The following is a 15,230-nucleotide window of genomic DNA, read 5'->3' on the forward strand; positions in this document are numbered from 1 at the left end:
AGTCACTCAGTGCGCCAGGCGGTGGTGGCGCACTCCTTTAATCCCAGCACTCGGGAGGCAGAGGCAGGTGGATCTCTGTGAGTTCGAGGCCAGCCTGGTCTACAAGAGCTAGTTCCAGGACAGGCTCTAAAAAAGCTGCAGAGAAACCCTGTCTCAAAAAAAAAAAAAAAAAGAGTCACTCAGTGCATATTTCAGGCCTTTCTGGTCACACAGTCTCTGCATCAGTTAACCAACTCTGCCACTGTGGCCACAAAGCCATCATGGACAGTAAACAAGCGAGTGGACATAGCTCAAAACTTTATTGAAAAGAGCAAACTGCATCAAATGTAGCCTGAACATTATCAACCCTGATCTGGAAGATTGGCCACTTCTCTGATTTCACTCAAGAGCACACAGTTATGAACTCTGTCCTTCATGAACCCAATCAGTATACTGGACACTGGTCAGATTCATCTCAGTCATCTTAAGGGAGCTGCTATAACTTAGTGCCTCAGGCTGGGTGGCTTATACGACAGATGCCTATCTCTCATAGTTTTGGAAGCTGTGCTGTGCTGTGCTGGATAATTTGGCTCTGGTGAGGGCTAGCCTCCTGGCTTGCGGATGCCCTCTTTGCTGTTGTATCCTGGTGAGGAGAGAGCATCTCTTATATCATCCTGTACTTTAATCCCACCCAAGAAAGTTTCACCTTCATGGCTTATTTATTTTCCAAAGGTCTGTGTCCAAGTACAGCCATATGAGGTTTTAACACAGTTTAGGACACAGAACCAGGACATAGCACAGCTAAGGAACAGCGTAAGTTTGCCGTTTTTTTCCTCATCAGAGTATTGTGACGCTGTTGGTGACCTCTGTCTGAAGCTCTATGTTTTCTAATAAAGCGTTTTTTACGAAGTGAAAGTTGAAGTGCTGGAAGGCATCCTGCGGTTCCTGCAGTCACTTGGATGCTAGGTCATCTTCGTTGCGACCCTACAGCCCCTGCCCCCTCTCTCCTCACAGTGCCCAGGAATTTCCCACAGGAGCTGAGGAATTACACAGTGCAAGGCTTCCGTGTCATCGCCCTTGCCCATAAAACCCTGAATGTGGAGAAGCTTTCCGATGTGGACCGTTTAGCAAGGTAAGGAACTGGAAATCCAGACCGGGGAGGGCTTTTGTACACACAGGGCAGAAGCCCTGGAGGTGGACTGATGGCTGCCCGCATCACTAGGAAGCTCTTGGGTGGAGAACTGTTCTCATCCAGTCCTCTGGCTTGGAGATGGCCAACTGCAGGTAGGACTTGCCCAGGTCACATGGTGGTTTGTGAAAGAACAAATATGGCAGCTGTGACCTCCCAGACCCCACAGCTCACCTCTGCCCTGCCCTACAGAGCATAGTCTTGGATTTTGTCCCCTCACAACACGTGCTCATCCCACCTCTGAACACCATGTGGCCAACACACTTTGGAGATCTCACATGTACTGAGGTGTCCCTCTAGAGAACACAGCTGAAAATTTGGAAAGTTTTCGGACGACCGCTCCCTCTTTCTGGAATTTCTCAGGTCCAGCTTTCTTATTTCCCTCAAATCTGGGAGGGAGGTAGTGAGTCCAAACTGAATTCCATATAGAAACTAAAAACTTAGTATTTTTAATTACATTAAGGGGATGAATTGCCCTACTTAGAAGATAATCTACACACTGCTTTCTCTCAGATTTTAGAGGTTCGTTTTCTGTGATCTACATTAAAAGAACAGGAAAACTAAATAGGTGATAGCCTTTATAGTCCTTATATTCAATTTATTAAATTTGTATTTTTAATTCAGATGTTCTCATTCCTATATAATTGGCTCCTTTGTATAGGGTACCAACGTATTTAGTTCAATGTTACTATCTGCAACCTATGTTTTCCTAAGATAATTGGTGCCTCACATGGTGCCTGCTTCCCCATCTATAAAACAGGATTGGGTTATCTTCAGGGAGCTTTTCGGATAAGACATTTTTGTTTTTGAAATAGAATCATAGAGCTCATTCAGATAAGAGTGACGTCCATGTCCTTAACATTTCAGATGTTGGCTAGCCTTGAGCAAACAGAAAGATTCGTAACTCATGGGATGTTGTAAATCTCCATATACAAATTTCAATAATAGAGTTAAGGTCATGAGTGAACCAGAGATTTACATAGCCAGTGATAGACTCTAGATAGTCCAGCTGTGACACACAAGCACAGCTGTAGTCTCATTTAAGAGCCAGAGGGGAATGCACATGACTAGAAATGAAAACACACACACACACACACACACGAACAACAGTAGACTATGCTATCTTCTCACCCATTACAAGTTTTCCCAAGATCCAAAATGTTGCTTGTTATGTAGTTGATTTTCTTGAGCAGGGTAAAATAACATTGTTTTGATTTTTATTAAGATAAAATTATATTTAACAATTTTTTACAATTAGAAAAATAAAAGTTTTTTGAGAACTGGAGTCACCAAGGAAATTAAGAGATTTTTGAAAGAACTTAGAAATCAACCAACACTGAATGACAGAAGAAAAGCTTCTTTAAGACCTAACCCTTTCAGCAGGCAAGGTTGTCCATTCTCTGGATATTTATTCAATATAGTCCTTGAGGTTCTAGCTACAGCAATAAGACAACAAAAGGAAATTAAGGGTATACAAATTGGAAAAGAAGAAGTCAAACTCTTACTTTTTGCTGATGATATGATAGTTTACATAAGCAAACCGCAAAAATTTTACCAAGGAGCTTCTACAACAATACCTTCAATAATGTAGAAGGATACAAGACTAACTCAAAAAAATCAGTAGCCCTCCTGTACACAGGTGATAAAAGGGCTGGGGAAGAAATCAGAAATCAACACCCTTCACAATAGCCACAAATAGCATAAAATATCTTGGAGTAACTCTGACCAAACAAGTTGAAGACCCGTATGACAAAAACCTTAAATCTTTAAAGAAAGAAATTGAAGAAGACACCAGAAAATTAAAATATCTCCCATGCTCTTGGGTAGATATAATTAACATAGTAAAAATGGCAATCTTACTGAAAGCAATCTGCAGATTCAATGCAATGCCCATCAAAATTTCAGCAAAATTCTTCACAGACCTTGAAAGAACAGTACTCAACTTCATATGTAAAAGCAAAAAAACCCCAAAATAGTCAAACCAATACTGTACAATAAGGAACTTCTGAAAGCATCATAATCCCTGACTTCAAATTCTACTACAGAACTACAGTACTGAAAACAGCCTTATTGACATAAAAACAGACAGGACGACCAATGGAACTGTATCGAAGACCCAGATATTAGTTCACACACCTACATAGATATTAATCTATGAACACCTGATTTTTAACAAAGAAGCAAAATATATCAAATGGAAAAAAGAAAGCATATTCACCAAATGGTGCTGGCATAACTGGGTATCAACATATAAAAGAATAAAAATATGTCCATATATATCGCCATGGAGAAAAGTCAAGTCAAAATGGATCAAAGAACTCAACATAAAGTCAACCACACTGAACATCATAAAAGAGAAAGTGAGAAGTACACTTAAACACATTGGCACAGGAGACCACTTCCTAAATATAACCCCAGTAGCACAGACACCAAGAGAAACAATAAATGGGACCTCTTGAAACTAAAAAAGCTTCTGAAAAGCAAAGGACACGGTCAACAAGACAAAACGACAGCCTACAGAATGAGAAAAGATCTTCACACCCACATCGGACAGAGGGTTGATCTCCAAAATATGCAAAGAACTAAAGAATTTGGTCATCAAAAGAACAAATAATCCAATAAAAATGGAGTACAGATCTAAACAAAGAACTCTCAACAGAGGAATCTAAAATGGCTGAAAGACACTTAAAGAAATGCTCAACATCTTTAGCCATCAGAGAAATGCAAATCAAAACAACTCAGATTCCATTTTATACCTGTAAGAATAGCCAAGATCAAAAACACTGATGACAACTTATGCCGGAGAAGTTGTGGGGTAAAAGGAACACTCCTACATTGCTGGTGGGAGTGCAAGCTGGTACAGCCCCTTTGGATAACAGTATGGCGATTTCTCAGAAAATTAGGAAACAACCTTCCACAAGACCCAGCAATACCACTTTTGTGTATATATTCAAAGGATACTCAAACATACCACAAGGGCATGTGCTCAACTATGTTCATAGCAGCTTTGTTTGTCATAGCCAGAACCTGGAAACAACCTAAATGCCCCTCGACCAAAGAATGGATAAGGAAAATGCAGGACATTTACACAATGGAGTACTACACAGCAGAAAAAAATAATGACATCTTGAAATTTGCATGCAAATGGATGGAGCTAGAAAACATGATATTGAGTGAGGTAACTCAGACCCAGAAAGACAATTATCATATGTACTCACTTATAAATGTTTTTAAATATAAAGCAGAGAAAACCAGCCTTTAAATCACAATCCCAGAGAATCTAGACAGCAATGAGGACCCTAAGAGAGACATACATGGATCTAATCTACATGGGAAGTAGTAAAAGACAAGATCTCCTGAGTAAATTGGGAGCATGGGGACCTTGGGAGAGGGTAGAAGGGGAGAATAGAGGAAGGGAGGGGAGCAGAGAAAAATATATATCTGAACAAAATAAAAAAAATTTAAAAGAAATGAAAAAAAAGCCTAACCCTTTCTTGGTTTACTAAATGTCTATTAACGAGCAGTCTGTGTTAAATGTTCAGAAACTACAGAAATGAATAAAATGAACTCCTTGACCCCAAGTATTTTAAATCTTAATTGGGGAACCAGATAATAAAATACATCTATAATAAACTGTATTCTTGGTGGTTCTTAAATATCTCATAGGAGAGAAATGGACCAAGTGGAAAGAACCTTTAAGAATGCACACTAAAGTTTCATCTAAGGAGGTCAAAGACATCCTCTGGGGAGAGGTATTTAAACAAAAATGTGAGTTAAATAAGTGCAGACAAAACTTGCCAGAGGCTGGGCATTGAAGGACAGGGTGGTGGGCACAATGGCTGATGGCGTGGTCCCACAGTAGAGGCTCAGTTGCCTGGAGAACTGATTGAGGCGATGAATTGCATTGGAAACAAAAGCACTCCTTTGCCCATCTCTTGATGTCATAACCATAAAATCATTGACAAGGTTAATCTCAAGAAAATGTCCCTTTGTGATTTCCTCTCTGAGTTTCGGTTTTCAGTCCTACATTGGCAACTTCAGTTCGTTTCCAGTTTGTCTTCGCGTGCTGGGTTAATTACGTTTGCACTGCTAGGACCCAATACCTGACAGAAACACTGCAAGGGAGAAAGGCTTATTCCCCTTCTCAATTTCAGTGGGATTTTAGCCAGTCACAGCAGGGAAAGCAGAGGGGAGTACCTCTATCTGCTGTGCTGCAGAGGGACCCAGGGAGGTTCACATGGCAGCCAACCAGGAAACGAGGAGCACAGGTTGAACCAGGCCTGCCCCCAGCAACGTAATTTAATAAGAAATCACTATTCAAAGTTTATCAGGAGCATAACTTCATAATTTGAAAAGTATGAATTTTTTTTTTTAAAAAAAAGCCAAGGCCCTAAGTAGACACTCGACTAAGACATGTGATACACATGGGCATAAAATGCATAAAAAGGCACTGAAATTCAATCGGGGAAATGAAAATCCAAAGCACAACGAGTTCCTCGCATGCCTAGTCAGGTGGCTGATGAGGGACTGAAGAGATGGCTCGAAGGTAAAGCACTCTTGCCGTCCTGTGCAGTCAGTTTCCACACGAGCTATGTGCCAGCTCACAACCACCCATAACTCCAGTTTCAGGGGACCTGACACCCTCTTCTGGCTTCCATGGCATCAGGCACACATGTTGTGCATATACAAACATGTGGGCAAAAATTCACACGCCTACGAGCACACGCATAAACAATAAGTGTAATTAACTGGTGAGTTTTCACTTCTAATTAGCAAGAAAATATTAGTTTATTTTAATGCAAAAATCGAACACAGTTTAGTACTTAATGGGCACATTATGATCATAAGATATTGTGGTGAGGATGACATTCATGTAGAATGTTCCGAGTTGTCAAACTGTATGTATGTATGTATGTATATATGTGTATATATATATATATATATATATATACATACATACATATTTTCACACACACACACACACATATATAGTCAAGGACAAATACTGAAGGATTTCAAAAGACTGAAATTTTTGGAGAAAAAAATTTCCATGGTTGACAATTAAATCAACAAAAGTGGGAAGATAAGAACACCATTTCTAACATGTAGTAGGAAACTGGAAGTGATTGCTTTGGGGAAAGAGACAAAGGATGGTATGGAGACAGGGCCACTGGCTTTTATTATAAAATCCTGGTTCCTTTCTTTTTTTAATCTGTGTACCATTTCATTGATGAAACATAGATAGATTTCCAAAGAAAAGAAATAAATCAGCCATGAGCACTGCACTGCTCCACCTTCAAATGTTCATTTTTCTCCTGAATCCTAAGGGAGAAAGTGGAGTCCGAGTTGACATTCCTGGGACTTCTCATAATGGAGAATCGCTTGAAAAAAGAAACAAAGCCAGTGTTGAAGGAGCTGAGCGAGGCCCGCATCAGGACCGTGATGATTACAGGTATGTAGGTTCCAGAGCCTGGCCAGCAGCACAATGCAAGGAAGCATGACCTGAGCAAATCCATGTGGCTGAGGTAGACAAGAAGTGCGCTGTGCGGCCCTGCCACCGTTGCAGTTCCCGCGAGCAGCAGCAGCAGTTTCTGAGGCAGTGTGGATCCTATTCTCTGCCCAGCACTACGGATCCTGACTGGGATTCTAGGAGGAGAAATACTTGGACACAGGTTGTGAGATGATTCAGTCATAAAGGACTTGCCATGCAAGCAGAGCTGAGTTCAGAAATTGTGCTCCCATGTTATTAATAATAATAGTAATGATAATAATAATAATAATAATAATAATAATAATAATAATAATAAACAATAATAAAAACGGAGTGAGGTGACTCATGCCTGTGTACTGGCCTGGAAGGTGGAGACAGGATCCTGAGGTTTTTTTCTAGCCATAGCCTGGGCAGATCAAGGAGTTTTAGGTTCAAAGAAAGACTCTGCCAAAACAAAACAAAACAAAACAAAACAAAACAAAAATGTGGAGTATGATTAATGAAGAAACCTCTGACCTCATATACGAATATGCACACAAACACATACATATGCACACATAAACACACTCACACATGCACACATAAACACAAACACACACAACACACACATGGGGGGGTTACACATGGGGACAGATGGCCAGGCATAGAGCATGGTAAGCAAACCCAAGTGTCTCCTGATCCTCAGTGTTTCCTCTTGTTGTTGGTCAACATCCCAGGGACATACAGTGATTTAGCCTGGAGTCATATGTTCACCACTAAGAGCTAGCTGTTATGTCAATATTAGCCATGAAGCACACGCGCACACACACACACACACACACACACACACACACACACACACACACACATCTTCATTCGTTTATGCATGTCTTGGAAACACAGTGGGAGAGATGTTGAACCTGGTGTTTGCTCACTAGAGGCATGCACTTGGGTAAGAGGAAATAGAAGACAGTGCAGAGAGCACTAAATGTATTTAATGAGGGAGAGACATCTTCACTCCAGTGGCTGTAGGTCTGTCCTTAAAAGTATCTCTGTTTTCTAGGTGACAACCTCCAAACCGCCATCACTGTTGCTAAGAATTCTGAAATGATTCCTCATGGCAACCAGGTCATCATTGTTGAGGCTAACGAGCCAGGAGACCTCCTTCCTGCCTCTGTGACCTGGCAGCTGGTAGGGACCCAAGAGCCCAGCCCTGCAAGAAAGGTGAGCAGATGCTGAAAGACCCCTGGCTGGCCCCGGGTTTGTAGAACACAGCCCTGGCATGGCACAACCTTCTGAGTCCTGGAAGTTATCACAGCTCAGGGTGGTGTGTCTCAAGTGTGACACCATGCAAAATGTTTCCAGTGACATTTTTGCAGACCCAGCCATACACTGTCATCGCCTGGGGAGCTTACAAACTTCCTACCGCAAGCTGCACCAGTTGAGTCAGCGTCCCCGGATAGGAAGGCAATAAGCTCGCCGAGGCACACTGGTAAGCCTCACAGCAGACACCAGATCACAGCCCTGACACCACACACATCCCCACAGGCATCTGCATTGCATAGCACCTTGCTGGAAAGCTGACAGTAGTAGCATCCAGCAAACAAGCTTCCTGTTCGCTTGTCTGGGTAGTACACACCTTTAATCCCAACACTTGGGAGGCAGAGGTAGATTGACCTCTGTGACTTCAAGGTGTGGCAGAACACACCTTTAATCCCAATGCCTGGGAGGCAGAGACAGACAGATCTCTGAGTTCAAGGTGTTGTAGCACACACCTTTAATCCCAGCACTGGGGAGGCAGAGGCGGAACTCTGAGAGTTCAAGGACAACCTGGTCTACAGAGTTATTCCAGGACAAAGATAGACCCTCCCACGTCACTCTGAGAGATGATGGTTGCCCCTGCGCCTTCTGTGTCTCTCTAGTACTCATTTCATTGTGAACCTGTTTGCTTCATACAGTCTCTGCATCTCCTTGTGTTCCAGAACCCTGGGCCTTCACTAATTTAACAAACAGGCTGGCTGCATCCACACTCATAATATTAATACCTTTTCGGAGTGCTAGCCTTTTCTCCTCACCTCTGGCTCTTTCCTTGCCTTCCTCCAAGAGAAGGGATTTTTGTCTTGTTTCATTGGTTTGCAGTTGGCAGTGGACGAGGAGGATGGGCTTTCCCTCCTGTTGCTTTTCCCTTCCCCATAGAAAACACAATGTTTTCTATGATATGTATTTCTTTGATGAATAAAATTGTCTCACCTCCTGTACTGTGTAAACCCAGCCCTACAGGAATGCAAAGCCCGCTGGTAAATCTTGACAGCAGGGAATGTGAATGACTGACGGGAAGAGCCAATGGACACCATCCAATGTGTCCTGCTGTGCCATCAGCCAGGATGGAGCAGAGCACAGCCAAGGGGGCTACCTGTAGATGGCAAGGAGGGAAGGGCCTGGGAGCATATGGCAACTGTGCACAGGACCATAGGTGTGGAAGAAGCTCTGGGCACCGTGAGGGAATTAGTAGGACAAACAAAAGTCAGAACCCAGTCACAAGCTAGATCTAGAACCAAACTATACTTCCTTGCAGTGAAGGAACTGGGTAAATGAATGCTACAAGATATTAGGAAACACAAGGATACATGAAAAGGAAGTAGAGAGACGTTCTTGGCACCTTGACATGAAGACGCAATCACAGGAAACGATGGACACTGTTAGAGCATCATATATTAATATAATTCTAGGGGGCATTTTGCTTGTCTTCTTCCTGCAGATTGATGGTCCATGGGCAAATGACTCCCCCACTCTGCTTGCTGATACTTCTTTCTTTGTGCAACACACATTTGCTTTCTTCCATGACTCACAGGGAAGCGGGTGCCGTTTACGAGCCCATGCAGATAAACAATGCCTTTTGATTTTAGGAAACCTACATTGATATCGGAAACAGTTCTGCACCTGGTGGGAAAGGTTACCATTTTGCAATGAGTGGGAAGTCATACCAAGTTCTATTTCAGCATTTCTACAGCATTCTACCCAAAGTAAGTCCTGGTGGCTGTCAGGGTCTTCAAGAGAGTGGAATATAAAGAACCAAGAAGGTGATGGGTCACCGAGGTGGGCTTGGGTTTGAGAATGTGCCTTGCTAAAATCATTTTGGCCCAGGAGGTTCCTGGTCATGTCTAAACCTTCCAAATCCTGCACATACACACCATTGCCCTTTAGACATCAGTACTGATAGACGTGGTTAGCCGTACATCCAGCCCATGCTCAGATTCCCTCCTTCCTCCCTTCCCTACCTGGCACAGCTTCTTAGTAGACCCACACATCAGCCTTCCTTGTACATCAGTCTCTAGCCACTAGCCTGCATCAGGCGGAGCTCCTTTCCCCTGCTGCCTGGAGTCTTAAATCACAGCAGAAAGAAGCAAAAACCACCATGGTTTATTTTCAAAATCATTTATTATCTTGTTCTCTGTGTGTCCTGCTTTAAAATAGTGTTGAGCAGGGTTGTGCTGTCAGTGTGTTAGAGAAACAGGGCATATAAACTGATGGTAGCAGCCATCTCTAAGCCGAGGCTAAAATATTCTCTGCCTCCTTACCTTCCTTGGTAAGTCAAGGACCAAAGAAGGTGCGGCCTGAAGGTTTTGAGAAAGCTCTTATTCTGAAATTTAGAGAGGTTAAGTCACTTAACTAAGGTTTGCACAGTGAGTTGGGACACATCTGGGCAGAGAGCCTCACTTCTCACATCTGGTCAGTTGTGCTTTTCTCTGTCCGTGGCAACAGAGAGTGTGTAGTTGAAATGAGTTGCTCATGTGCCTCTTCGTTGCTATGTTAATGAGAAGTTACCCCTTTTTGGAGAAGAGAAAAGAAATAATTGTGTCCAGCCAAAAAATAATGGAGTTGTAATGGAGGACTTCAAGTTCAATATTAAAGCATTAGATCCCTCATTCTGATTCCTGGCTTTGGGTCTAATGTCACACGCTCAGCACTGTGTTAAATCAATGGCCAGGAATGAATTTTCAGGCTTTTCACTTTTGAAACATTCCCCTTCTTAATCTTCCTACGATGGTTGTTTCTCTTTTTAGATTCTGGTGAATGGAACCGTTTTTGCAAGGATGTCTCCTGGGCAGAAATCAAGCCTTGTGGAAGAGTTTCAGAAATTAAAGTAAGTGACAGGAGTGGGGAAGGGGCCACCCCTGTCCGTTACCCCTTTATAACTGCCAACCCCATAGTGTCTGAGGGTGACTTCATTGATTGTTTTATGCTTCTATGGATCAGCTGTCCAAATGTGGCTCAGGTAAGCCTTGGCTAGGTAACCAAGGATGTACATTATCAAAGGACGGTAATCAGCTGTTAGCCAGACCTGGAGTCTGGTAGCACTAGGAGGGATGGCTCTGCCACCACCTCTCGCAAGATTAATCTCCTTTCATGGGTTGGACTAGAGACACTGGTTTTTACTGCTCATTGGAAGAAGCCAGTCTGAGCTCCTTGAGATGTGGGCCATTTCATAATGTTACCACTGCCTTCTACATGGAGAGCGAGAAAGCAAGAATAATAATAGAGGTGGTGAGGGGGATGCAGGGGAGAAGGGGAAAGGAGGAGATGGTGTTACATTTTCATTCCCTAATCTTAGAATGTAGACTGCCTTCTTTTCATTCAAAGCGAGTCACTAGGTCCCACCCATACTCAAGGGAGTAGATTTCACAGTAACATGAATTACAGGAGGCGGCAACAATTGAGGCACATTAAGACACCTACTACCCCCCAAAAGCACTCATTTTGTGGCCCATAGAACCTATCTTGCAGGAAGATTGTCTGCTTAAGTGTAGAGGGAAGAAATAATGAGGGTTTGTATGGCCGAGAACGGGAAGGGCGGGAGTGTGTGGGTTCTCTCCGGAAGTCATCTGCTTGATCCGGTAAGTGGTCTTTTCAGACCCTCGTGGCATAAAGTGAAATGGCAGCTGGTAGGGACCAGAGACAGAGGGCGAGTTCAGAACTCTCTCAGAGCACTGATCCATTTAAATGGAAAGTCCTTGTGGAAATCAGACCTACCCATTCCTTGCTTGCTGCAAGTGTTAACGATTTCTAGCCTGAAGTTTTCAGATAGCCAAAAGGCCCAGGGAGTTGTGAAGCAAGATAATTGCAGCTTACTCTTCTCAGAATCAGGATCCTTCCTCTTATTATCACATTTTATTGGCTGAGCTTCATAGCGAAGTCTCAAATGCCTTCCATTAGCTTCCCTATGCTTTCAGACTGTGTAAGTGACCAGGTGTAAGTGGCTAGCTCATTCACACCGCCATTACAGGACATTGGCTAAAGAGAGTAATTGTCCCTGTCTCAGATGCCTGAGGAACATTGTTGGCTAACACTCTGAAAGGTATATCCCCCTGAAACAGCTTAGGAATGTCCCACATACTGGGACAGAATGAGCTGTCTTCTCAATTACCCATCATCCTCTTTGAGGTCTTACAGATCAAGCTTTCTGGATTCTCTTTTTAAACCCAGGAAACACACAAGATGTAAGATTCCAGGAGTGATGCAGACACTCGTGATGGGCTTTAAATTTTGAGAAGGGAAGCAAATTAGATGACCACAGGTAGAGGGGACACTATGCCATGGTATGCAAAAGCTTGTGATTTCACCAGCCCAGCATTAGGCTCAATTTGTCTACATTTGGTTCACATTGGAACTACAGAGCAGGTCAAAAGGGTAACTTCCTATGGATCAGCTCATAATAAGGATATTCTAACAACACTTTTATCACCTATGATCTGAGTCTGGAAAAATGCCACAGAATCATTTAAAGCATTGTCACGAGTCACTGTTGATAATGTGTCATTCACTTGTAATAGAAGGCACAAAGGACTCTGCATAAGAAATCCCTTTTCCTTGGCAGGGATTCTTCCATTTAGATCCTGGTTACTTACCAAGCTGATATACAAGGGGTACGCATTACCTCACTGCCTCTCTGAGACGCATCCAGAACACGTGGATGCTCTAGGTGTATCTGCCGAGCCATGCCGTGCCAGGGACTCTTCCTCCTAATGTTGAAAGTGAACTCTAGGCATCAGTGAGAGCAACTTGGCCAGGTTAGGTTGTGATTTCCTATTTAAACTGAGGGAGAAGTGCTGTCATCATGACCTCATTGCAATCACGAGTCCATGCCCTTGAGCTTGACATAGTGGGCATAATCAACCTGACTTCCTTTTCAAATGTGTGATTACCGTCATTGCTGATGTCCGTGCCGTTGTCACTGGCATTTCAGTGATTGATTTGAGGACGTTTTCCCTCTTGAACCGAGATTCTCTAAGTCATACTCTTGATTCCACATCTGTTCAAGAACACACATTCATGCACGCGCACACCACACACCACTGGAGTTAGTTATAATGGAAGCTATTCAAGAGAGCTTCTGAGCCGTTGATTCTTCTATCTTTTTCTCTGTAGTTACTGTGTGGGAATGTGCGGAGATGGGGCCAATGACTGTGGGGTGAGTACACATGGCTTCGGCTAACCCGGGCAGCACTCTGGAATCTCTCTTGAGCTCCCCAACAAACCCCTGGGGCCTCTTCATCCTTCCTTCAGCAGCCACTGGGCCGTTGCCTACCTCTCCCTCAGCGTGGGTTGGAAACAGAAAGAGGTGGCATCACTTCCGCTGTCTTCTGCCAATTCCCAGAATAATAAAGTGATTTGCTGACACTCCCAAAGTTCAGACCCATTGAGGACTCCACAAGATTACCTGCTTTAAGCCTTTAATGCCACTTATAAGGAGAGAAAGCCTTTGGGAGGGGACATGCTTTTGCACAGGGTGCACAGCTGGCAATGCCTTAGAGAAGGAAAAGGTTGAAACTCATAAAGTTTTTAATTATGTGTAAATTGCATTTATCCCCACCAAACCCACTCTGAGGTTAATTTTTGAAAATTAGGTTTCTCCTAAATTGTTATGAAATCCTAAATGGTATGGTTTTTACACACTAGAGCAAAACTAAAATTAGATGAGTCTCAGGTTATTCTTCATTCTTATCAGAAGTGAAGTATACATTTTATGTTCTGACTTTGGAAGATGTGGGTGAAATAACAGTTGGCTTGGAGAAACATATATATATATATATATAAAATATAAAAGATGTATATATATATAATATGTATATATGTACTTTAATAGGTAAGTGTGGTACAGGAATTGAAGACGAGGGATGAGGTTATAGCTGAATACTAGAGCATTTACCTAGCGTGTGTAATGCTCAACCCATCAAAACAGTGCACACAGATGAAGAGGATAAAGAAGAGGAGAGGGAAGAGTGACAGATGGCAGAGGGGAGAAGAAACTTGCTTTCTATTCCTTATATATGTTTATATCCATAAAAGCTTAATAGAATCTGGCTGTTCATTTTATTTTCCTCTTAAATATTTTTTTCCAGTGTCTGCTAAAAAATGTGTTCATACTTAAGGACTTAGGGTAAATTTTTCTGCCTGTGTTTCATTAGAGGGCAGTTGTTAGACCATTCATTCAACCTAGGATGAATACCTAAAGCTATTCACTATGTGACATTTACAGCAAAACAAAAATATCAAAAAGACATAGCCTCTGTTCTCCCAAAAGGCACTCATTTGATGGAGGAATCATGCATTAAATTAACTCTAACATACGGCGGACGATCTTAAATCATACAGTAGAGGTATAAAACACTAAGGGAGAGGAAGGCATTGTTCTAAGATTTATAGAAATGGAATCTCCTGCCTACCAAACCATGCGACCAGGCACTGTAGGGCAACCTGACTACAAAACCTCTTCTCACAGTCATGCAGTTCCTGTGGGATTACATTCTTTCTATGGCTTGCCTACAGGCTAGTCCGCTGGATGTTCTCTGGCCAGCTTTTCACTTTCATAGGAACTGAATGAATCCTCATATCTGTACAGTAGCGTGTGCCACCATGTGCCTACAGATGGGTGTGGCCTGATTTGGGCATCTGGTGGTGATGCTGCCTGCTACACACGCTTTACCAGCAGTTAACCAGTTGACTAGATCAATCAGCAGGGAAAGTTGGGGTTAGATATCTTTCCCCATCATGAGGATGGTTCTGCTGAGAGTAAGAAATGAGATAGTAGGAGTCTCCAATTCATGTCATCCTTTATAAACAATTTATTCTCTTTTTTCATTATGTGAAAGTGTGTGTGTGGGGGGGTGGGTGTGCATGAGAGAGAGAATGCAAGTGCCTACAGGGTCTAGATACCATGGAGATAGAATTACAGATAACTGCGAGCCTCCCAGTGTGGGAGTAACTGAACTTGGGTTTTCTGCAAGAGTATGGACTGATAGCTGCTAAGTCAGCGTTTCTTAACCTGTGGGATGCAACAACCTTCTCACAGGAGTCACGTATCAGCTATCCTGCATATCAGATATTGTATTATGACGCATAATAGTAGCAAAATTGCAGTTATGAAGTAGCAACAAAATTAATTTCCTGGTAAGGAGTCAGCACAACATGAGGAACCGTGATAAAGGGTTGCAGTTTTAGGAGTGTTGAGAACCACTGTGCTGTCCTCTCTCCAACCCTTCTGTCCTCCTGTTACAGACTTTATAAATGGGTTCTTCCATTTCCTGATGTTAT

General features: G+C 42.7%; 1 protein-coding gene across 1 annotated transcript in view; it reads left to right on the plus strand.

Annotated features, from left to right (window-relative positions):
* The window catches only part of Atp13a5 (ATPase 13A5), a 98,588-nt gene that overhangs the window by 55,284 nt on the left and 28,074 nt on the right, over window positions 1-15,230 (plus strand). The window contains exons 17-22 of the mRNA XM_042055824.1: window positions 994-1,111; window positions 6,496-6,620; window positions 7,702-7,862; window positions 9,545-9,661; window positions 10,703-10,782; window positions 13,065-13,107. Coding sequence (XP_041911758.1) covers window positions 994-1,111; window positions 6,496-6,620; window positions 7,702-7,862; window positions 9,545-9,661; window positions 10,703-10,782; window positions 13,065-13,107 — 644 coding nt within the window. The remainder of the gene's footprint in view (window positions 1-993; window positions 1,112-6,495; window positions 6,621-7,701; window positions 7,863-9,544; window positions 9,662-10,702; window positions 10,783-13,064; window positions 13,108-15,230) is intronic.

Source organism: Arvicola amphibius, chromosome 10, assembly GCF_903992535.2.
Source record: "Arvicola amphibius chromosome 10, mArvAmp1.2, whole genome shotgun sequence".
NCBI classification, from domain to species: Eukaryota; Metazoa; Chordata; class Mammalia; order Rodentia; family Cricetidae; genus Arvicola; species Arvicola amphibius.